Source organism: Lytechinus variegatus, chromosome 6 (genome assembly GCF_018143015.1).
Source record: "Lytechinus variegatus isolate NC3 chromosome 6, Lvar_3.0, whole genome shotgun sequence".
Taxonomy (NCBI): domain Eukaryota; kingdom Metazoa; phylum Echinodermata; class Echinoidea; order Temnopleuroida; family Toxopneustidae; genus Lytechinus; species Lytechinus variegatus.
Genome location: NC_054745.1, coordinates 21,556,228 through 21,582,406, shown reverse-complemented (window position 1 = coordinate 21,582,406; position 26,179 = coordinate 21,556,228). Strand labels below are relative to the sequence as shown.

General features: G+C 37.7%; 1 protein-coding gene across 2 annotated transcripts in view; it reads left to right on the top strand.

Annotated features, from left to right (window-relative positions):
• The first annotated feature begins 706 nt into the window (after nt 1-706).
• The window catches only part of LOC121417195 (dihydropyrimidinase-like), a 53,022-nt gene continuing 27,549 nt past the window's right edge, over nt 707-26,179 (top strand). Inside the window, exon 1 of one of the 2 annotated variants that reach the window (XM_041610808.1) lies at nt 707-1,729. In XM_041610808.1, coding sequence (XP_041466742.1) covers nt 1,694-1,729 — 36 coding nt within the window. In that variant the 5' untranslated portion in view covers nt 707-1,693. The remainder of the gene's footprint in view (nt 1,730-26,179) is intronic. The other variant, XM_041610809.1, reaches the window with a different exon arrangement.

Genomic DNA, 26,179 nt, shown 5'->3' with positions numbered 1-26,179 from the left:
CCATACTAAGGTACTGTGATTTTCTGTTTTATCGGCAAATAAAACAAATTCTGTTTGGTTCTGATACTTTCATGTAAAAATTCATGGAATTCACCTTTGCAAAACTGAATTCAGGTTTTTGCTGTGTACATTTTCTGTGACGAATCGGAATTTCCATTTTTAGATCAAGTTGAAATGGAAATTGAAAAGACCAATTTTTAAAACAGAAAATCACTGACTCTACATACTGTCATTAATAATCACAACATATTATGATGTTTTCATTCACATGTAAAAGTTAACTCTTCCTTTTGTTGAGAAAATGGTGAAAAAAACAAGGCTATTTAAAAGAATCGACAGCATTGCAGAAATGAATATTCCATGTTTGAATTATGCATGTTTCTGATGTATTATGCATTAACTTGAATATTGATTGCTGGAAGAGATGAGGGACTTATCTGATTTACATATCAATTGATAATGCAAGTCCCTCGGACCTATTCTCCGAACCCCTCCAACACGGCAGCAAGAGAGAAAAAAAGGGTGTGTGGCCAAGAGAGTGCGCCATAGAGCATTATGATCCAGTGGAAACATATATGCACACTAACTGTAGTATATATATATTCACTGTAGCGCACAGTGCTATTCCATGGCAGTGCTATTGCCCTCTGTGTGTGTGTGTCCTCTGTGTGTGCGTAGTATTGTCTATGCATGCTACCCCACCCCCCACACAAACCAATACCGCCAATCTCAATAGCATTGGTTATCGCACAGTAGCAGCGGTATAGTGTAGTATATTCCACAAGCGAGAGATAGGCCTCCCATGTATATGTTTCCTATGTTCCGCTGGATGTAGGGAATATATATATATCCTCAGTGGAAGTATATATATACTCCATGCATGAGTAGATGATGGTTGTGATGTTGGTGGTTTATTAAGCTTTAATGGTGGATAATTTATCAAGGATATCATCAAAGCTTTGAGCTTCTTTCAAGGTGGAAGATTTTTTTGATGTTTTATGAGCTTGGCTACCCTGTGGAGCTGTGTGAGAAGCCACATGTGTGATTGCATACCTCCACGTCTTGTGGACATCAACAGTCTTCTAAACAAGTGGTTGACGGTTTGATCCTGAATCCAGCTCTTCAAAAACGTTTCTCTTGCCATCCTGTCGGAACTGTTATTACTTTCAGGATTCCTAGCTTGAAACATCACCGTCTAGAACCTTCAGAGAGGCGCCATGCAATTAACCGTCTGTTGCATCTGCATGTCAATTTAGGCTGAGCTTAAATTTTTGATCCTGTGCAATTATCCTACATTACCTCACCCTCAGCTCCCCAACACCACGGAACTGCATTACCTGATGACAGTCTAGATAGAGCATCTGCCATTTCATGAGTGACACCTTTAGAAGGGAGCCATCTTGGATTTGGAATACATCAGTTAACATACCCGCCTTTGACTAAGTGTCTATTACGTACTTCCATCCCACTTTATCGTACTAATGTGCAATCACGAACAACCCTAGTAGAAAGCCTCATTCCACCGCCAACCTATAAACTCCCACCTTTAACAGTATTCTTTCTGTGCTGTTTACTTGTATGCTTACATCACCCAGCACGGAGATCACAAAGGAATTTTTTTGCTCTGAAGTATATCAAGTTTTTGTGGATTATTATTTCTTCATAATTTGCCAGTAGCGGACGCAACGACACAATGACGACCCCGTCTAAATTCAGAAATGTTCCAAAGGTAATTATGAATGCCAGTGTTATAGTGTATCTGGTGGTGATGTGTGACGATTAACGATCTCTATTCTATCCAACTACATGTAAATTTGGGGAGGGGACACCTTGGGGGGGGGGGGTCTAGATTGCAAATTTAGGGACATGAGCCCCCTTTTGGCCTGGTCGTGGACACTGAAATATTAAGAATAAATGTATTTTACGGAAACAAGCAACTGTTTAGGAGGTACATACTATCTATTTCCTTTAACTATCCAGCATTTATCTCTCCATTCTCTCCCTCATCATATTTTTTTTAATTGAAGGGGGGTTGGTTAGAAGGGAATGACCAGTGTAAAAAAAGAAAAAATGGATGCTCGGGCGATTTTGCCCCCACATGCTTAAAAGAGCCAGGCTTGAAAATCTCTTTTCACTTCAATGTTTAGCCTTTTAATCCGATGTTGCAGATTTACGCAGGTATCAGTAGGTTATGAGAAGTACTAGCCCCAAATAAAAAACAAAATAGTATTTTGGCTGGGTATGACCCATATTATGGGCTCAGTACAGACTGATGCTTGTCCAATATCCTGCAAGGGGCGAAGGTTAGCCACATCTATCAAGGTCTTGTTTATATTTAACCAGATTGTCCATTTGCAGTTTGCACATGATTTGATTTGAGCCATTTGGGATTTGCTTCTGAATGCATGCAGGCCTTACATTTCAGGGCAACTGGGCACCAGTCGATGGACTGTACTTCATCAGAACACGGACCTACTAGTAGGTCCATGATCAGAAGAAGAAGAGAATGGCCGATCTTTTAGGGCCCATTTAGACTAACGGCTATATGTAAAGGGATAGTTCAAGGTACTGTATTAGCGAGTTTTTACACCACCATGCAAAATTAGGGACAGTGATTTTCCGTTTCAAAAGATTGCCTTTTCCGTTTCAGAAAATCTCAAATTCCGTTTCAGCACGTCAGAAAACGGAAATTCCGTTTCCCCATAGACTTTGTACACACGGAAAAGTGACAATTCCGTTTCCAAATTGAATAGCAAAATGAACGTACACTCGCACTAGTCAAACTTTATATCTGCTACTGTACCAACAACACAATAGAATCCATTCTAATCGGATCTATGCGGGTGTAAATATTATTTTTACAAAGACATTTAGCATGCATCATCACGGTGAAATGATTTTTCATTGATAATTTGGGGGGTTTCTGACATCATTATCATCAGTCAACAGCTTTTGCCAATCCGCCATCTTGGATTTTAAGACCACGATATCGTGCTGTTACATCTTCAAACGTAGAGGGCAGCAACACACGACCGTGCATAGTTGGAACAATATGTGTACAGTGCAGTGAAGCCCAACCCGGCCGGCGCGGCTGGCCGGGTACGGGCGTGGGGTACTGTCATTATTTGTGAATTGTCATGATTGTAGCGAAATGAGATCGTGTTTTCTGGGGTTTTGTGGCCATTTAATATACTCATTTTGTTGTGATTTTGGAGTAATTTCTGTTGCTATTCTGTGATTTTGAGGGAAAATGCGTTTTCCGTGATTTTCCGTTTGAAATGCCACTTTCCGTTTCAAAAAGCATTTTCCGTGAATTCCGTCGTTTTCCGCGATCGCGGAAAATCACTGTCCCTACAAAATGAATTCTGGAACACAGGAAATGTATTGAAAATGCCCATCAAATGACGATGAACTGCTGAGAGGTCTTTGTCAGAAATTAGTGAATCGGAACAGCAGTTCGTCCTACATTTCGGAGCTGACAAATAATTGCAAATGCATGTATGCCGTTTGTCTGGAATCGAGGACGAAACCGCTGTTTTGATTCACCAATAATCGGCAAGGACTTCTTGGTTGTTCATTGTCATGAAGGGCAGTCGACAATACTTTTTCTCTGTTTTTGATAGCGTTCTGCATCCCAGTGCAAATATTCCTAATTGTCAGTTCCTTGACCTAGAACCCAAAGGATGTCCTCAAGGAAGTCCTCAAGGAAGTTACAAGCAACACAGGAGTCAATGCATCATTCAAAGACTTGAGTGGATTCCATTGCACATGTCAATGCACAGTGGGATGCCATCTCAACTCGTTAAAGGCCCCATTGACTAGCTATTGAATCAGCCCCCTATTGTGAGAGAAGGATTACACGAAAGAGCCTGTATGGGACTACTAATCTGATTAGCTGCTAGACCCTTTTGTAATTCAGCTCAGTGGTGCTGTAGTCTTGATATAATTTCCATGGATAAGTAGTCATTTGTCTGGGATTAGAGTGATGTTTTCAGTTTCATTTTTATGATGCCATTTTGTGGCTTGATTGGCTTCAAGCCTCGAGTACACCCTTCTGAAAGAAATTGTTAAGGTGTTAGTTCAAATTTAGTGATGTTCGGCACCAATGGCCATACCCAGAGACTCTGCATCTTTTATACAAATATCCAGCCAGTGTGGGAGAAAGTCTTGAAACTCTGCTTAAACTGTCTGCCTTTGATAGATAAGAATAGTAATCATAAATGGGGATGTAACTTGAACTCAAAATAATTTGATTAATAGGAATAGCGAATAACAGGATGGAAGTAAATGCAGTAGAAGTGCAGTAGAGCTGCAGGAGGTTAGCACTTAGGTTAACCAGGAGCATTTCAGAATGCTGATTCTACTGAAGTATTCACATAAACTCTAATTTGAAGCATTGACAAGTGCCAAGGAAAAACAAGCAATTTTGCCCCCATGGCAGCCACAATAACCCTACATAAAAAAAAACCTTTTCAAAATCATAACAAATATGATACTAGCCTTTTCAAGAACTTGCTTTTTAAAAATATTTGTTATCGTTCAACTGAACATGTTTGTCTTACCATATATCTAATGAAACGCTGCATACCCAAATATCCCCCCCCCCCAATAAATGAAAAACCCAAAATGTTTGCATAATTGCTTATGACCAAAAAGAAAATCATCCTTTATTCTAAAGAAATAGATGATTAATCTTTTCCCTACATATTTTGGTGGCAGCGGTGGGATTTATACCTTTATCAATAAAATAAATATGAATACAATTGCTAAGTGGTTGTCGAACTCTTCGGCAAAATGATCAATGCAAAACGTTACACCATCTGTCTGTACTTGTGTAGCCCTATTATATACATTGATCAAGAAAAGCTTTAAAGATAAATTCCAGTAGTTGCAGTAAACAATGATTTCATGAGAAAGTCTGTAAAACAAGGCTTAATTGTCAGAATATCATCGAGGATCTAGATCTGGTACAGTTACATTAACTGAACTTTGTGAAATCTTGAAATCTATGCTGAAAATGTTCACACTGAATATCACCAACACAGATAGGCACACTTGGGACAGTGTATTATTATTGCTGGAATAAAGACCGATGGAAGTGACTGAATCCGCGCTTATTTTGATTATTTCTCAGCAATTACACAATTTCTTCCAGAATCCTTTGGCACATATTTTTTATTCATACAAACAGACACTTGGGTGGTCATTATATTAGATTCTGTAAAAAGTCATATTGAGATCGTTACCAATACTGGAATTTATCTTTAAGTGTGTAATGAGCTGCCATGTTATGCCACTTATCATTATCATTATAAGCAGGGCCCAATGGGAGAACAGTTTTTGGAACTTGAGTGGCTTCCATAGGTAAACTTAATATTACATTACTTAACAAAATACAAAACCTCAGACCTGGCTCAGACACTTTTTACTACCTGAAGAAGATGAATGTCCTATCGAAACATGGAATTTTGTAGATCTATGTAAAACAGAGTCATAATTTTCCAGCTGTTGAACTCAAACTGAATGGTAATCTTCATTGCATTAACAAAATATGAGTAATTGACATGCATGGAGTTGAAAATGATGATTGTGATCACGCTGGTATATCAAAATACTTTGTGCGTGGAATGCTCACATTCAAGTATACTAGATAATATCAGCATCATGCTTTTAATGGGGGTAGGGTATTTTGTTCATTGCTATTGTTTTGCACACAATCAGAATCCTATGATGTCATCAAACCCTGTTTCGTATGCACGTTCTATCTCCATTTGTTGAGAGGGGAAATAATTTGGCCCAATTCCCCAAGAGAAATATCATGTTTCGCGATTTTTATCGCTGCATGCTCGGAGATTTACATCTGCGTTGCTAACTATGGAATCAATGCATTAATGACCTCAGTCTCCGTTCTGCTCTAGTTAGGGTTGTATGAGGTCAGATAGAAGAGGTTGCCAAGGGCTAGGCCCAGTATATCAATTTGAGAAATCTTTTCATTCATATATCCTTTATTGCATTCAATTTCAATTCTTTATTGATTCATTCATTCACTCAGACACCTTTGTAATTATCTGTTCATTCTTTCATTCATTCATAAATAAATTTGTTCATTCATGTATTCATTCATTTGTTCGTTAGTTTATTCATTTATTGAGCCCCCATTGATTGCTAGTTTAGTTCAAGACAAAATATCTATCAATGAACAAAAATAGGAATTCCTTCCAAAATCCTTTAAAAAGAAAAAAAGCTTTAAAAATATTCAAATACATGTATCACCACCCTACTGGCAGTGTTCAAAAACACATGCCAACCCATAGGGATGCACTTCTCGCCGAATATGAATATCAAATTAGTATTTTTAGTAAAATTCATGTTTGAATGTGTATCTTCAACCCAAATGTATGATAATTGATAACTCTAATAGCCTGTTGGATTGCCCATAGTACATGTATATTATCAAGGTACACTTTGGTCTGTTGTGATACCTATATAGTTGTCAAGTGTCTGATACAATGGCTAAGTTTGACAGCAAAGAAAAACAGAAGACGAGCGAAAGCGGAAAACCTCCCTCACGTGGGTCATCCCTCTTTCCCTTTCTACTTCAAACCAGGAAACAGTGCTTGACTGTAAATCACTTTTACATTTTTCTTTTCGTAGGCTAGCCTATTATTGTCTTATTAAGTGCTACCAGTTAGATAGGATAACAGAGAATACAAGGTATCTATAATCTGATCAAGAAATTTATCTTGGAAAGGATCTGTCTTTTCTGTTGAAGTCTGTTTTTTTCCGACAGTTACAAGTGACAGAGATTCCTGGCCAATTAATAGGAAAGTTGTCAGATGTGATGACGTGTCGGACAATAATGTTGATGAAATGCTTCTCGGCACTGATCAGAAAATACCTTTGTTTTTGCCACTTCTTGTGCAGAGGCAAATTACTCATAATCCCGAAAGAGAATACCCGCTAAAAATAAATACTTTTCAAAATTATGGAAACTTCTCGCAGGGATTTTCCAAGTTCTGAGGTATTCTCCTGTTCTGAAAGCAAATCACAATAACTTTCCCGTCCCATGCTTTTTTATTAGGGTCTTTGAGTCCTTTGGTTGAGCTGGCGATTTTTAATCGCAAGGCTCCTCTACTTTAATAAAGGGCTACTCCCGAGCTGAAAATAATTATATCTGAAAAAATAGAGTAAAATTCACCGAACCAATTGCCAAATTTTTTTAAAAAATCTGATAACAAATACGGTTTTGAAGAATAAAGTTATTATTTATGACCAACTTCAACCCTGGATTTTACACTATGCCCTACCCTTAACCGGACATAAAAACTTTATTGCAAGTTTGCAACCCTAACCCATCTTAGACAAAATAAAGCCTAAAGCGATTGTTGCTGTCCAGAGCAAATTCGTCACTCGTAAGACCGTATTGAGCTTCCCCCAAAGAGTACATGTAGTCTGGTTTGGGTGGGTGGGTATGAATACGACAACTTAATTATCATTTTTTTTTAGGCCTGAACTAGTTCTCATAAATTTCTGCATATTCTGGTGATTGGCTCTGTGTGAAAGCACCTTTTTGAGGTTTTGATACATGTTAGCAAAATTAATCACTTCCTATATGGGTTAGCGCAGCTATCATCCCACTCAAACCTTGACATTATTTTCTATAGATGGGACTATGGAAAGATTAAGCCAGATGTTTTGAATAGGTCATCAAAATATTTCATCCTTATTTGATGATTATGGCAGCTTTATAAAGGTTGTGTTATGGGTTTGCAATCTGGTAGATAAATATATTATGATTTGAAGGTTCTTTTGGACTTATTTAAAATGAATCAGTTTGCAAATGCACTTGAATCAAAGTTTTCAGACTAGTTTTTCTTGTGGATGCTGTCATCTCAGTTTTGTGGGGGGGGGGGGGTGGGAAGGGGTAGGTTGGGTAAACCCTCTTTAAGTCAAGGTATCCTGCCGAACCTGGGAAGGGGGGGGATGGTTTCATAAAAGACCTACATTACAATCAAATCAAACAAATTAAATGTTTTCGCCTGAACTTCACCTCACTTGACCTTTTTATGACCTCATGGACTTTCTATACCCCAGAAGCCAACTATACTCTAGACTAATACCCAGGTGGAGTTCTCTGCCATCTGATGATCCATCAACCATACTAAAATACCTGGCTGAGGTGAACTCTGAATGTCAAAATAAACCAATACTGCCCGTGCAATAAATCAGTATCGACCCGTTTAGACTACCAAATAGATATTGATATTAAACTCAAGAAGTCTGGAGGCCTTTAATAAAAAGATGATGAAAAAAAAATGAAAATCCATAATTTATTGTTCGAAATACATGTAGACATGAAATGAAATACTCTGAAAATTTGCTTTGCCCAATTGATCGTGGGCCGGCAGTCACTGTGCAGCACCAGATCGACGAGTCTCAATCCCTTGAATTGTTGAACGCCAAACAGGGTAGCAGCAACTCCCATCTTTTTACGTCTTTTGGTCTGACACGGCCGGGGTTCGAGCCCGACCTCCCGGTTGTGAGACAGACACTCTACCAACTGAGCCAACACACCGGTATTGGGGGGGGGGGGGTAGTTAAACATAGACTATGGCATGCTAAGTGTGCTTTATCTATCCCTTAGTAAGTTCCTATTACATACATGTATGCAGTAGGCCTTCATTTATTTTATTTGGTGGTAAATTCATGGTCTAGACCACCACTCTGCACTCTGTTTGTTATAAGCGATTATGACTGAAATAATTTTTTAAAAGAAAATCTTTAATTTTCATTTCAGGTCGTCATCAGATTCCAAAGGAATAACTTTCTGAAAGCCACTGTCGCTCCGCCCATCAAAGTTGGCTGTGAGAGGCTTCATATGTTTTGTTCAATACACTGTGCAATAGAGGGGAGAGTCACACGTGATTTGATTTTCCCATTGAAATGGGATTAATGAAACTTTAAAATTATAGTATTTTGTTTGTTTTTTTAAATGGGAAAAAACAGAAATAGGCTTGGAAAATAGGATTTAGAAATAATCAAAGAGGATTTTTTTCCTTGTGGTTTGCAGCTCTGAATGTAGTGTAGTTTAAACACCATTGGTTTTCCATGGTTTTTTAGTGTTATCCCCTTACAGCACTAACTACTGTGCCCCTTCCCTATGATAACAGGGGAAGGGGCGATGACATGTTCAGTCTTCAGACCAATCCATCATTCTTTTCAACTACACCAAGACTCTAGATAGTCCACAGATGGAAACCCAGATGACTGATATGTGTGGTAAAACTATCAGTGCATCTATTCCTCTGAGCATATGGCATTCACAATGTGCAATAATGTGAGTGTTTTAGCCACTTGGGTATTGATCAGAATTTATGGGGGGGGGGGGGTGAGGGACCTATGCCCCTTTATAAAAGTTCAGAGAAGAAAATTTGGTCTTACATGTATGACTGAAGTTTAGTATAATTTTATTGGATTCTTTTTTTATTTTGTTTAAACATTCTAGAATTACAGACCTTGCCTGCGATTTTTTTTAGGAGAATCCCTGAGAGGTTGGAGAAGAAATTACTTTTTGATATCAAATGTGACATCTTTTTGATGTGTACAAACATTTGTAATTCAGCCAATGTCTGCCAAGAATGTCTTGATGCCTAACATAGAGCATTATTATCATTATTATCAAAGAAAGTGAGTGATAGAAAAAAAATGAAGACAGAAGAATGAAAAGAAAGAGATTGGGAGATGAAAAAAGGATAGAAACAAGGAAATTAAAAAAAAACTCATGCAAAGCAATCGATGATAAAAAATCCCCCCCAAAAAAAGAAAAGAAAGAGAACAGACAATTACCTCATGAGTATAAACAACAGCAAAAATTTAACCATCTTCAATTCTATCCGGGCGTTTGTACTTTGGCGGGGATACTGATGATGTCATGGTCGCTTGTTGGAAATATGGATCACTTCTGCTTGTAATAAAGCAGCATGAACACAATTAAATTCATATTATGACACAGAATTTAGATTGTAACCTTGTATCTTGTGAAACCGTGCTTCTACATGTAGTCTGCAGGCACAGACCCCTGATTTTCGCAATATGCATAGTGCAGAGTCTGAAATAGTGAGACTAGATTCACTGTGCACTGTGGCTTTCTCTACTTATTTGACACAGGCATTGAGTTTGGAGTTTAGTCTTCACTCCAGACATGGTTTGGTTAACGTGTCAAATTTGAGTCTGTGCAAGCAGTAGTGCATGCTTCAATCAGTACATGTAGATGATTGACTTGCATTTTCTCACTATACATGTACATGTATAGGCTATGTTCATGAGAATGCAAAATTTCAAATACACAGCAAAAACTGTGGTGTTAACCGGTGTACATAGAGGACCACACCAATTATTTTACACCGGTGTAAATTGTTGGTGTTAGTTTTACACCTATAGGTGTTATTACAACACCTTTGGTTGTTACATTTACACTTTTTGGTGTTATGTTCAATCTTTAGGGTGTAATTTTAACACCTCAGGGTGTGGTCCTCTATTAACACCAATTGCTGTCAGTTTTAACACCACAGTTTTTACAGTGTACGATACACAAATGTGAATCATGTTTGTGTTGAACACAGTTCCTGAAACAGAGACTATTTGTCTAATTGTGAATTCATTATGGAGTGGTAGTTTGTTATTGTTATTTGTGGAGCGTTGTGGCCCAGTGGATTAGTCTTCTGACTTTGAAACAGAGGGTCGTGGTGGGTTCGAATCCCAGCCATGGCGGAATTTCATTCAGCAAGAAATTTACCCTCATTGTGCTGCACTCAACCCAGGAGAGGTAAATGCGTACAGGCAGGAAGTAATTCCTCAAAAAGCTGTGAACACCAGAATCAGTAGACTAGCTCAGCTGGGGTAATATGGGAGCGCCTTGAGCACCTAGCAAGGTGGATACGTGCGCTATACAAATCCTGATGATCTTGTTAATATAAGGTAGAATTGACATCGACAGCTTGCAAAGTGCCTGGTATCAATTTGCTATGTACCTGATATTGTTATAAACACAAAGTGAAAGACTTTGATGGCCTGGTATACCAGTGTGAAAAGTCAACATTGAGTTGAATACTGAATAGGATACATGTACATCATTGGTTCTTCTCGCTTCAGGACGTCAAATCTCATATTGTGAGCTGGAATGGAATTCATCTATTTACAATGCAGTTTGGATATTAGATCGATTTCAAAATTTGTGTAAATTGAAAAGATTTTATGATTTGCTGTGCGTACTAGTCATAATAATGAGTTTATCACAGAAGCTACAGTTTTCTTTCCACATTTTGCAACATTGCACTGCTACATGTACATCATGTCAGCAAAACATATATTGTAGACCTTGGGTAGACCTACAGTAAACCACATGATATTTTGCCTTTTGAAGTATGACCTTTAAAGTCATTCATATTTGTAAACTTGAACTTGGAGTTGAACTAAAGCAAGGAATGCACTACCAAGATTTATGATTTTAAAGTTTTTGGAGATCAATTTTGGGGTGGGGAGGGGTAACTCACAGATGTCATTTTCCAGTCAGAGGTTATATGGAATTGAAGGAAAGTAATTGGCCTAATGGTTTAAACGGGATGGTTTTTGGCCAGAGAGTGTCAAAATTTAGAAAAATGCATACCTACATGTAGCCTACATGTTTAGTAAAATAGAGGCCGTTCTCATTACGCTTTAAAACTAGTTTACTGGAAACCGATTCAGGAAACCACTTTGGAAGATCGCTTTGCTAGCGTTCCCACTTGATCACACGAAGGTGGTTTTCAAAATCACTTCACGTAAAGCGCTCTTGTTATGGAAATGCTCTCAGTGGAGTGACAGTTTCGCGCAAAATTTGAAACCGCAGCATAGGCATTCTACACCTGTTGTGTGGAGTAGCGCGCTCAGAATGTGTGAAGATCACTTTCCGAAGAACGGTTGTGTTTTCACACTAAAACCAGTTTGACGAGGCAAAGCGATCTTGAAATCTACATCGTGAGGTGGTTTTCCAGACTGGTTTGGAAGATTGCTTCCAAGAACGTTTTGACCATTCTCACTACGCTTTAAACTAGTTTCCACTAAACTAGTTTTAGGAACGTAGTGAGAACAGCCTCATAGAAGTGATGTCTGAGTCTTAAGACTCGCAACCATGCATGCTGTTCTGTTTTCTCTTCCGGCTACCTAATACAGCTTTCGTGTTTTGACAGCACACATCTGACAGTACTTTCGAGTTTCCGACACATGTTTTGACAAGTAGCCTACATGCATGTTGGCTTTTGACACAAGTAACAATGCTCACATGCATGCGATGTGCAACAATTCTCATCTATATGGATGTTGTCTTTGACACAAGTAACAATGCTCACATGCAATGCAGACAGCTGCATTGGATAATTGTGAGTTATGCCCCTTTTATGAATTTACAAATAGTCTGGATTTGATGCAGATCAGAATGAAGGATGGAAATAAAAATAATGTTCTTGAATTCAGAAACAGTCCGCATTTTAAATGAGTGCAGCAACGAAATAGAGCGTCTTATCATCATGGACAGTTTGCAGTGCCTGCGCTTTGGTAACAAGGAATTTTTTAGAATGAGGTTGGATCCAGCCGCACTTTATCTGGATTCCAGATAAAGTGCGGCTCTAGTGCAGCCATTTCCGGTCCTTGACCTTTTATGAATTGAAGTAAGCCGTATCTGTTCCGCATCTGATATTCATCCAAGCGTTCATGAAAGTGGTAGTATTGCAGGAGACAGTTCCTCGAATGTATGGGTCACCTTTGCTGGTATTTCTTGTCCAATTTTGTTTATATTTATAGCAGCACTCATATTAGTTTTAACCCAGATACGGTATGATGTCATGCTGGAAATATTGAACAGATGTTGTATGAGGCGTGACCAGTCCAGACGCCTTGTCTGTTTATGCTACTGTCTCATATTGGCCTTCATCGTCATCTCATTCCCTCTCACTCTCCCAACCCCCTTTTTCTCTTTCTGTCTCTTCTCTTTCTTGTCTCTTTTCTTTGTCTCTCTTCTCTCTCTTTCTCTCTCTTCTCCATATTCATCTCTTTTCCTCTTTCTCTCTTCTCCTTCCCCCCTCTCTCTTCTTGCTGCTATCCCTCTCCCCCTCCTTAAATTCTTGTCTCCCCGGCCTCCCTCTATTCCTTTTTACTCTCTCCTTTAATAGATCCCTCATCAAAGTCAGATGTTAATCAAAAGCGAACTATTATATTACTCTGGAAATGGAAAGTCCCTATGAAAAAATGGCCTCTTTTCTTTCTACATGTCCTTTTGTATCTACTCTGTATCCTCATCTCTTTATACATAATTTTGGTTTTGTGGCTTCCATCCCACCCCAATTTTCTTCATCGTTTATGGATTATTGAAGCTTTCTGCCATTATTACATGTAGTACACATATCATCTGTGAAGTCTATACAGTCCACTCAATTAATAGACATTTTCTGTCTCCATATTTCTAGATCTTAAACTTAAAGCAATTTCTATCTACCACCATTACAAAATTTAAGTCCAACCCCACCCCCATTTTCTCCTTCCCACCTCTCTCCCACTATAATCATAGAACTCAACAACCTTCTTACTGAATCCAAACATTGCCTCTAGCTCATGCATGTATTCAGACTCTTGTTTCTCCAGTATCATAAATTTTGATGACTAATCCACGGCGCGCTGTCGAGGGAGCTCTTCGAGCCGTTCCACCAGAATTTCTAATTTTCATGCGGAGATCCTGAAGGAAAAAGAGCACTTATCTTCCTCAAATTGGCAACCCTGACATGATCCTGTTTTTGTTATTCTTCTGCTGAATATACTGTACATGCAGGGCTATTGTTGTTTTGCCAAAATATTAAAAATGAAAATCAAAGAAATAGCCTACAAACTAACCATTGGATCTCTATGATCCTAGGAGAGAGAGAGAGAACAAAAATCACCCTGTGCAATTGAAATCATCCATGAAGCATTGCAGTGTTCCGTTATGAAGCATAACTTTTCTTTAGGCATGGACAGAGAAAGATGCCACGTTCTTCTTTTGATACTACTGAGCGTGCTTACATGATGTTGGGCCTGTAGAAATTGTATCATTCTCAAACCAGTTTGTAAAATAGTAGCACTGGCAGTCTTTTTTTCAGTCTTTCTCACATTTATATTTTGTTCTAGGGGCATGCATGCAAATTCAGATTGTGACTTCATCTACCCTGTATGTAAAGCCAATGTAGACTAAATACTAAAAACTTGACAGATAATTTCATCTGCCTCACTTACCTGCTTGCAAAAGTTGATAAAATTTAAAGGGGAATCCAACCCAAATAAAAACTTGTTTTTATAAGGAAAAGAAAAATCAGACAAGTTGATAGGTGAAAGTTTGAACAATATTGGACAAACAACAAGAAAGTTATGAATTTTTAAAAGTTGTAAATATTGGTAATCATTATACCCATGGAGACTTCAAATTGGCCGCATATGGGATGTCATAGTGATGTAAGGCAAGGACTACTCTTCCATGTACTCCAATACATATTATGGCTAAAATGTCATTTTTCCCAAAAGTTTTATTTCAAATTATATTTTTCTTTCATGAGGACATACTACAATATACTACCTGGGTTATATTTAGATTACTGCCCCAGGGGAATGGGTACTTAGGAGAAAACCACAAATCCCTGATAATAAAGTACATGGCCTATGGGAAAGTTGTCCTTGCCCCTTGTCATAATTTACTTACACAGTTGCCAATTTGAAATCTACATACATGTAGGATTAGTGATCTCAATATTAAAGCAGCTATAACTTTTTCATTGCTTGTCCGATTTTTTTCAAACTTACACCATTCTGTTTAATTTATTTTTCTCCTTCCCAACATAACATTTTATGGCCAAGACTGGATTCCCCTTTAAATCTAGGATTGGCCTGTACAGCCATTCTTAGACTCTAATCACTCTATGCAAGCAGACATCATACTCTATTCAGAAGGTTTGCTATAACTTTACGTACATGTAGATGTTGAGCCAATGCACAAGGAGTACCTTTGCTGAATTTGATTCCCCACACTTTTTAAGCAGTTTTGAATTTCTGAATTTTCTCTGTACTCTAGGGTCTGAAGTCAGAGACTATCTTCAGTTACCTGGGAATGACCCTGTTATTAGACCATCTTTGGTAGATTATCAGTGACCTTTAGTGTGAGGTCAAGGACTGTGGTTGGGTTGGGTATTTGACCTTAACTCAGGCCACAGGTGGTTTATCTGTTGTCAAACAAAACATGGAAAGTACATGTACAAGTTGTAGGGCTGTCAAAAAAGTTTTGCTTTTCAGGCTTTGGTTGTTCAAAGGAATGTGAAACACTTGTAACTAGTAGTACAAATTTACAGACAAAGACAGAATCATAGTTGAACGGATCAATGTGAAAGAAAGTCATAAAAAAATGAATGAAAACAAAGAGACAAAAAGGGCCTATTTGATCAAGATTTATGATGTAACTCAAATTGCGAACGAATTGCGTATTACTCTTGTAAATGTTTATTTTTATCAAAAAGTGTCAGTATTTATGTAGGCCTATTTGTTTTTTTTTTAAGAAAGGAAAAGTCAGCACTGGCTCCACAGAAACATTAGTGTTGCTAACAAGATCCTGTGACAACCGGTAATTGTGCAGCGATGCCTGATGTCACAACAGCTTGTCACATCTTGGATCGATGTTTCACAACACAATCCAAGATGTGACTGGACCTACTGTTATTGCTCTGTTTCACAAAGTTTTTGAGAGACTTGTACTGTTTTTTAATCAGAATTAGCATAAAAAGTTTATTTTCAGTGTTTCTGTTTTTCTTCAATTTACACCAACTTCTTCCAAGGCTTTCATTCTTCTAAGGGGTAACATATAGGCCTACATGTATATGTTATGATTAGAGATCCATGGTTATCTCACTTCTGTGCCTAAAAATGGTTGTGACGACTGTATAGAAATAGGCCTACATCAGCAAGATATATATATGGGGAGAAATCTGCATCGATTTGGGCATTTATTCTAAAGGTCAAAATCACAAGAGTCGAGTCACATTATCCTTTTCTAATGGACTCTATAGTAACAGCTGTGTTTACCAAAAATCTCAACAGAAGGGGGGGGAGCCCACACAGATGTATTTCTAATTACATGTAGCCATTCAAAGATTTTCATACAAAAGATTATGCAATTTACAATCTACATTCATTATGCACAAAATTAATACAAGTACATGTACATGTACTTGTGCATACATACATTTACATGTACTTGCTGCTAAATCCACATCATTATCATCCGATTCCAAAGTCAGATTTGCCTGGCACATTATCTACTATGCAAGCTGAATAAGCCAGCCATGTTGATTGTTTACATGTACAACCTTTACACAACCCTTTTATACAATGTATATCTTTTCACAACCCTCTCCTGCCTCCATGTATCATGTACATGCACAACCCTCTTTTCAGAAGCACCTCAAATAAACAGACTATTCTCCCCCTCTTAACCCCAAGATATGAGTAAGTGTCTAATCTGTAAAACCATTAAATTATTTATTTGCCGTGCTCAGACTTCAAACTGTGTGTGTTTGGAGGGGGGGGGGGGGGGGGGTGTTAGGGTCTTTGATCGTTTTGTCTCCGTTTTGGTCATGTGACCTGGATGGAAGAGACACTCCTTGAAAAATGTAACATCATCTCCCATGATCCTCGAGGGCGCTAATCGGAATCGGACGATCAATCCGAGATGCTTTTTTTAGGGCATCTCGATGTGTTTTACAATACATGCACGCTGTGTTTGTAACGGGGAAATCTCTTTGTTGTGCATAGATGCTATTATGATGTAATGGGGCTGTTCCGTAACGTGAAATCGAGATCCACTCGAGAAATCTAGGGTATAGATTATTCGCTGCAGCGTTAGGAAATGTAACACCGAATTAGGTGGCGGAAGAAGGAATTGTGTCTTTGTTCAAAGTTGGTCTCAAAGCCATGGAAAAGAAGGCAAGTCAATTTGCATCTCATTTCAGTAGATGGATTTGTGTATTCAAAGCTGATATGTGACTCAAAGTGAGAAAGACTGAGTGTTGAGATCATTCATTGATCATGCATGGACCTGTATGTGGGCTGTAAACAAAAGATCCATACGTTGCTATTTATTTTCTAACATTTTATTATTTTGTATTTTGTTTTTGATACCATGGCAACACCTCAGAAGGAATATTAAACCAAACCTTGAACAAACTTCAGTTGCAGGAACGACTTGCAGGATGGAAGTTTCCATTTATTTTGTGTAACCCATGTTTTTCGTAGTTACATGTGCATGTAGATGTATTAATTCAACCTATAAAGGTGATAGAGGTGTTTGGCTCAGTGGATAAGTCGCCGAACTTTGAACCAAAAGGTCCAGGGCTTGAATCCCACCACATCACTTGAAAGAAATTCCTTGAATGCTCAAACATTGTATTATTAAAAAAGTGCTATAAATGTTGCAAATTATTATAATTATTATTGAACCCTTTTCATATATCTACTCTATAGCCCGGGGCGAACATCCAGGCATTTTCAATCTTGAGCCCTAGCGACTGACGGGCTGATGAAAACAATGCACTGTTAGCGACCCGTACAGCAGCGTGGCATTTTGGCATGCCTACAATGCGTAATGCACAAACATCACATTCATATTTTGGGCATAACTTCGTGAAAATTGAGTTATCATTTCGTTTTCTGGTAGCTTGCAAATCTTTCTGAAATTTTCAGTGCTGTTTCTGACTTTATGTCATTGTGTTTCTTATGCTTTGTTTCCATCGCACTACTAGGTCAGTGCCATCGTGGCTACGCGGATGTGACATTGCTCCGTCCCTGCCTATACAGTGTACATGTAGTTTTGCAGTTCATCACCTCTAGTTGTGAACAATTTAGTCCATATCTTAAGTTGAATGTTGACATTATATTTCTAGTGTTAACAGGGCAACCTGCCCCTTTTCACACCTGAAATCAGCTTTTGCCAATTTGACTGCAACATATCATGCCCCCAATGTCCATTGGTAGGTCCCTCGCCAGTAGTCCAGGGCAGGCTAAGGTGTTCCCTGCTGCCAGAAGGTGGTTTCAAACCGCCTCGATCATAAGAATCCCTGTTAAATTACAGGAACTTTATTACATGTAGGCTAAAAAAATAGCCATTAACTATTCCTGCATTCACACCGCCCCGAAACATACCCTTCGGGGTAAATTCCTGAAGTTAGGAGCATGCGCAGTATGGTCTTATAAGCAGGCAAGGCACAAGATTCAAAATCACTAGCGCAGCAGCCACCCACGGCGCCCGCGTCCAACTACACGCTGGGGTAAAAGTTCCCGTAAATTTGCTTTCACATTGCCAAAATATCTGCGACCTTGGAAAAATCCCCGCGAAATTTCTCGTAATTTTGCCAAGTACCTACTATTTAGTGGGTATTTTCTTTCGGGGATATTACACAAAATTTGCTTTCACATTGCCAATATTACCTGGTATTTTCTGATCGGGAAATTTACCCGATTAGAAAATACCTGGAACTGACAAACTTCGAACCGGTCTAAAACCTACTGAGGTGTTCAGAGACAGTCCAGTATAGTGGATTCAAAGACCTGTGTATAAAGTACCTCGTTGCAGTAGGTTAAATTTTCTATTGTAGGCACGGCCGTAGTCACTAGATGGCGCTGTCGTGGAAGTGCTCAAAATTTGTACGTAAGCTTCGTCGCTTGTCAATGAGTGAAATCGCATAGCGATGCGATATCGTCAAAATTAAGCCCCTGTCAGCGCGGATGAATATGATATTTTCTCTTTGTGATTGTCCTCCCGTGCGATGAAAAATATGTCATCGTAATGCATAGGACTTTCGCGAGCTACCGAAGTCATTTTCGTGCCGCAAATTCCATGAAATCTTCCAAAAATAACCATGAAAGTGTCGGTAAGTCAAAAGTGTCGTGAGTTGCTCTCAATTCTTACCTTATTTAGTTGTATTTCTTGCAAAATGGGTCTCGAAGGGTTCTGGATTTTCCGTTGATTGTGAAACTTGAATTGATTTCCTTTCTGTGTCTTGCAGTTAAATTGCAGCGCGGGGAATCGCAAGGGCTGTGGAAGCCCTTCTCAGTGAGGTTTACAAGCTGAGCTGCCCTTGAATTTGGTCGAATTTCGAGCCATTTTAATCGCGCGCACGGGATGATTAATTAACATAACAATTAGCAGATTAGAGATCAAGATTACGTCACGTGCGTGCGTACGTGTGATACACAGAAATGAAATAGAACTTGAATCACACGGAATCACAGTCAAGAAATGCTTTGTTTTCTTTGTTTGCTAAATGATTTCCTGAATTTAAAATCATGAATAAACACCAGAGTAATGACATTAAAGAGATAATCATGGTCATATGAGGAATAACTAAATATTTTCTGAAAACGAGTGAATATGATGGGGCAATAATGTGCATGCACTGGAAAATGAAGTACATTCACCTCACTGTCAGTGCCGTGGTGTCAGTCACTCAGACACAGTGCTTTACTGCCTTTTACTGGCATTTTCTTTGCACTGCCGCCGCCACTGGTTTTTCTTTTGCCAACTAGATTAAAACTCATTTATTAATATGTTTATTGCAATTTTTGAATAAATGGTAATACAAAGTGGAAAAAAAAATGAAGATAAAAATAATTTGGACTAAAATATGCCATCACCCCCCCCCCCCCCCTCTAAAAAATACACACTATCTTGAATGACTCGTTTATTTAATTTGCATTGAAAAAATAAATAATTGTATTTATGCACTTTTTTATTTCTCATTCTTTCTGCCAGAATATCAGATGCCATCATGAATAACCTCACCTCCAGATTGAACTCCTAAACATCTTGACAATGACTATCTACTGAGATATCTTGCCTTCTTGAGATTGGAAGTTTTAAGTTCAAGTCAGAGTGATAAGGCCCTACTAACAAGAAGAATCCAGACTTACATAAAAACAAATCCCACGAAAGATACAAACTGATTTTACTCTTAATGTGTAGTGTGTATGTGAGACACTGTGTTTGTGTTTATTTTGAGGAGGACCTCCTGACTCTGTTTTTATTATTTTATTGACTGAATGAATGATCAATACCTAAAAGTGAGAACTGATTTTTGAGGAGAGTACATTAGTGTATGGTTTTGAGTGAATTTGATTTGAGTAACTGTTTTTCTTTATTATTTTTCTCATAATTATTATTTTGCCTTTTATTATATATTTTCAGTTATATATTGTCAGTTACATTAAGTTGAACTTCCAAATTTGATAAAAGTGTTCAATTCTTGGGATAGAATTTTATCAGGTAATAAAACTGAGTTTGATAAATCTAAAAAAGGACACTGAAAAAATATGAACACTTGGAGATGCTCACTAAGAGGAAAAAAACATGAAAGGAAATGGAACTTAAGTGGATGTTATAGCATGCCTTTCGCAGATCTCCAAGCACCAGGAATCATAGGCGGCGGAAGTGGGGGGGGGGTATCCCCCTAAATTTGAGGTGGGGAGGGGACGATTCCATCCCCCTCGATTTTTTGTTGATAACCTTATTTTTTTTTTTTTGGCTTGTCAATTTTCAATTTTGTTTCCTGTGTCCCCCCCAAGATATTATTTGGTCACTATCTTTTTTTTTTGGGGGGGTCAAAAGATTTTGGCGGTTCCCCCCTAAAATTTTTGGCTTCCCCCACCAATGCCAGGAATGTTGATGTTTAACTGAGAGTTGCTGAAGTGGAATCTCTGTTTGTCTGTGAACTTGTTATAGAGAATGATTATTTCAGGACAAGTTAGATGATATTACCCAGTCCATAGCATACATCCCAACAATGGAATGGAGGCAATATACACCTGTAATACATGAAGTATCATATTATCTTTAGGTTGGTTTGGAAAGTAAGTCCTCTAGTCAATATTAATGTCTGCCCAACAAAATGGTACTATCTGGCAATTTGGTGGTTCAAGCCGTAAAAGTTTAGTAAATTGACACTAGTAAGACAATTAAACAAATATAATACAGCCAAACTGTCTGACCCCTTACTTGACTACTGACTTAACTAATTATTGAAAAATGACAAGGGATGCTTAGGCCCTTTGTAACCATTTCATTGGGCAGACTGAAGCAGATGACTAGAATTCATACTTTCATGAAGATGAAGGAACATCAAAATGATTATTACAATTTAGCAAATATGAATTTATAACACTGTCATGGTTATAAAAAATAATGAATTTCTATCAAGTAAAATGAAAATACAATGTAAGACATAACTGCAATAAAGTAATTTCATTTCCAAAAGATATCTTCCATAATTTAATAACCAAATTTCTCAAGATAATATTTCTTCTGCACAAATTGTATGAAATGCTCAGTGTAAATCATGCTGTTTATAAATCTCTAATTTTTTTTTTCAAAATGAAAATACATGTAAACTTAATCAAAACCAGGGGTGGTGGATCCAGGATTTATCCTGGGAGGGGGCACATTTTCAGGATGAAAATTTGTCAAGCAAAAAAGGGCCTTACGGGGGGGGGCATTCTTTGATGAAAATTGCATATTTTCATTACATCTTGACTCTAGCTCTCAAAGGGGGGGGGGGGGTTGAGCTAGATGTGCCCTCCCCAGATCCACCAGTGATAAAAATCAACATTTATGAAAGATTGCATACCTTATATTCTGAATTGGTAAATTCAATGCATATGTCTACAAAATGAAACTGACATGTTTGGATAAATTGCTTATTTTTGTTTCAAGAAAGAATTCATCAATAACAGCTTAGAGTTATTGAGAAAACATCAAGAAAAAATAATATTCTGATATGCAATAACTATATCTATTTTATATATGCTTTTTTTCCAAAAATTTAATCCTTGACATGGGGGGGGCTGGTTTAGTAGTCAAATTCACCCCCCCCCCCCCGTTAAGTAAAATGCTTTATCAAAATAAGATTATGCTATCATTTACAAATTACTGCATTTTGGAGCCCATTAAAATTCAAAATGAATCATAGAGGGCAGTGCCACACCTTATTCACTGAAATTAAGGAGGGGCATGCACAGCTGAAAAACTATCAGCAGGGGCAATAATTTTCACTGCAATGTTAGATATCCTAAAAAAAATCCTGAAAACACATAATTAAAATGAAATTAAACTCCCAGGAAGTGCCCCTGTATACTATTACAGCCCTTGACCTGTATATTCTCAAGGGGTTCAATAATTCCTTCTCTTCCCTTGTAGAGTCGGTTCGGGTGCGAATGTGTCTGAAAAAAAAGTAAAAAAAGGATCATTAGTAAAAATTGTAGATAGAACAGAACATGTCATTTTTTAAAAATTTAGCAAGCAAAAACAAAGATTGATCTGGCATTGGAAAATAAAAGGAAATTAATTAACACCGCCCCCCCCCCCCCCCCGCTTCAACATTTTTTTGTTGTTTGCTTCTGCTTACAACTTCATAAATTTACCCGATACACCTTTCAAAACTTTTGGCTCCATTATCATGATTATGCCACTGTTCAAGTATTATTTATTTGGAAACCAATGCTAAAACTATAAGGTGAAATGAAATTATATAAAGAAAAAAATATATATTTCACAAAGTATAAAATCATAATGATGTAGGTCATGTTGACATTAGACCCTGGACTGGACTCAAAATTAGATCAAGTGTAGTGTAGACCAAATGTAAATTAGACAAAGTGTAGACCAAATGGCAATTAGATTTTTTTTAAACCAAATGGGTCAAGCCCATTTGGTATATGTATAAAGACTAAATATATGTATATAAGTTAAAAAAAATAATTTCAGGTTGTGCTGAAATTAGACCAACTGGACATTTCACAAAATGAGAATTAGACCAAGTGTAGACCAAATGGGTTTAGCCCATTCGGCATTAGACTAAATGAGAAGTGGGCAAATTGCATGTGAACCAAATGAATATACATATTTACAATGTGGAACTGCATGATATAAAGCCAATTTTATGTACCAGTATTTGACAAAGTAAAAAAAAATATATAATTATGTAGGTTATGCTGAAATTAGACCAACTGGACATTTCACTAAATGAGAATTAGACCAAGTGTAGACCAAATGGCAATTTAGTTGACCAAATGGGTTTAGCCCATTTGGCATTAGACCAAATGACAAGTGGGCAAACTGCATGTAGACCAAATGAAAATACACCAGAAACACACATTTCACAAGTTGGGACTGATATAGAGAGCCGTAGCAGACGACGGAGATGGGTGCATGATCTGCGTCCGCAAAAAACGCGCACGCATCTATGTACTAACATGAAAAACAGCATATGGGACGATCTGACTTAAAATCGCACATGCGGGGCTATTTGAGAGTCACAGCAGAGGACGGCTAGCAGACGCCGACGGGCGCGCGCATTTAGCGAGCACATCGTGATCGTTTAAACTATCGATAGTAAGGACAGTGTATTAACAGGGACCCGCGATGTCTATGACTTTTTCGACCCATGTTGGTGCTATGAAATTGCTCTTTTTTGCAGTTTAAATGAATTTTACGTAAGTTTTAAGTGGTTTCACATGACAAATTAGATATTAAGAAATTTTTTGATATCATTCTTGGGGACAACAAACACATTTTGAAATTCTTGTTGTCCTGCCTATCTATTGTAAACAGGGCAACCTTCCCCATTCCCACCTGAAATCAGCTCATGCCAATTTGACTGCAATGTGTCACGCCTCCCTGTGTCCATTAGTAGGTCTCTAGCCAGCAGTCCAGGCTAAAAAGGTGTCCCTGCTGTGAGTGAGGTGTTCAGAGACATGAGGATAATGGATGCTGAGACATGTACATGTACAATCAACATTTGGAGAATTTCCTTGCTTTCATACTATCTAGCATCTTTCACATTGCATATACATCAGAACCTCATGGTGTTACATGAAGATTTGTTGATGTTTGTAAATTATTGAGATATCCTGCTCAGTGCTCAATATTTCTAAAATTCTGCATGTACATGTACCTGGATGGTTTAAAGGTTTGAAATTTTATAACATGAAGATAATGAAAAAAGGCCTCAAAGTTGATGATACATTCATAATAGTCTGTGGTACATGTAACATTAAATTTCTTATGTCCTTGCTTTAGTGGTCCACAAGTCTGCCAAAAACTTACAGGCAGTCAACATAAAAAAGATAACCGGTGCAGTAGCCAGTAGCTAATGTAGTAGATAGCAAATCACAGACATACTGCTCATGGATTTTGTCCAATTACATTGCCTTACATGACGTACATCCATACTGAACACTACAATATGGTGGCCATGTATATAGTGTGACCACAGACATGCATAATTAATGCACAAAATGCCTCATCACCACAAATCGTAATGCACAAATGGAAAGTGAATTGGGACACATGCTTTCTGTAATCAAATCAACACTCTTCACCAATGCCTAATGTGAAATATTGATCAGACTCTAATTCCGGCCGGCTATAAATTCCATCGGTAATTGTCCTGGCGATTATTTTTACTGGCAGCATAGATCCGGGAGCTGTTAGGAAAGAAATTAGATTTATTGATGCTCGCTTTGGCCGCCTTCCTCCATCCTCTGGATTGGAATGAGCTCGGGGATGTTAATCATCCGTGTTGGAATTCAGTAAACAGATTTATGATTTATGATTTACCATCTTTAATATGGTGGTGTATGATTATTAGCATATGAGAGGCCTATATGAATTTTTCTACTCAGATACAGAGCACCCAGTTGATCACTATTCACTATTGTTTGATACATGTAGAATTTCAAAATTAAGTAAGGCATAGTTTGCAAGATAAAAATTGCTTCATATCTTCTTTCCTTTTTATAACAGTTTTAAATCCATTTGTGTGTGGTAGAAACACTCCCAATTTCTTATTATCAAAATTGAAAAAAAAAGCTATAACCTTTTGCCACTGGCCACCTGAATACATGTACAAGTAGAAGGACCACTTGATGTTCTCTATTCATAAAGACAAGTATTTGTTGTTTTTTGTATACATTTTATATATTCCCCAATGATTACAAGATCATTTCCATACATGTAAATAACACCTCATAAAGACTGTACATAGAACATGTTGTATACATTTCTATGATATTCTTTTGCAGATAGTTCTTTTGTTGGTCATACTTGTTCCACGAGTGGTATTTAAATATGCGGGCAGCCCAGGACGATGTCCTTGCATCCAATTGCCCTTTCAGCTCGGCCCTCCCTCTGACTCATGAATTATGCTACAAAGATGCACAGGGTTCATGATGACTTCTGAAGTCTCAGAGAGAGCACAAATTGTCCTCTCCGGAGGAAAATGCTCATTTTAGCTTCTTCAGTGAAATTTGTAATTTTGGGAGGAGTTGTGATTGGGGGATGAATTTGTTGCCTTTCTTGTATGAAGGCTCTAAGAAAGAGAAAGCACAAATTTTCCTCTCGAGAGGAAAGTGCTCGTTTTAGCTTCTTCAGTGAAAACTGTAATTTCGGAAGGAGTTGTGATGGGGGGGGGGAATGAATTCATTTCCTTTCATGTATTAAGGGATTGAAAAAAATCTGCAGTTCTAGAAAAAGAATTCTCACCCAATAGTAGTTATGGCAGTTTGGTGAACATTACGTCAGGGAGAAGGGAGTTGAATCTGTTTGTATCCCTCATTGCAAAATAGCTCCTGGGGAAAAACTCATTTTAAGCTAAAACAGTAAATGAAAATTGTAGAGATTTTAGAAACTGTTAAAAATGATCAAACTTGTTATTAAAGCCACATTTGTATCACAAATTCATAAGAACTTTGATGGAGATAAATATGGACCTTCTCCCCCATTAACAACATAATTGTCGATTTCTGCTAGCAGAGCTTCCAAGAATTACATTAAGGTCAAGTCCATCCCCAGAAATGTTGATTGGAATAAATAGAGATAAATGAAACTAGCATAATGCTGAAAATTTAATCAAAATCAGATGTAAAATAAGAAAGTTATGAAATTTCAAAGTTAAACTTATTTTTCACAAAACATTTATATGTGCAATTTAGTGAAATGCAAATGAGACAGTCGATGATGTCCTTCACTCACTATTTCTTTTGTTTTTATTATTTGACTTTAATATACAATATTTCATTTTTTACATAT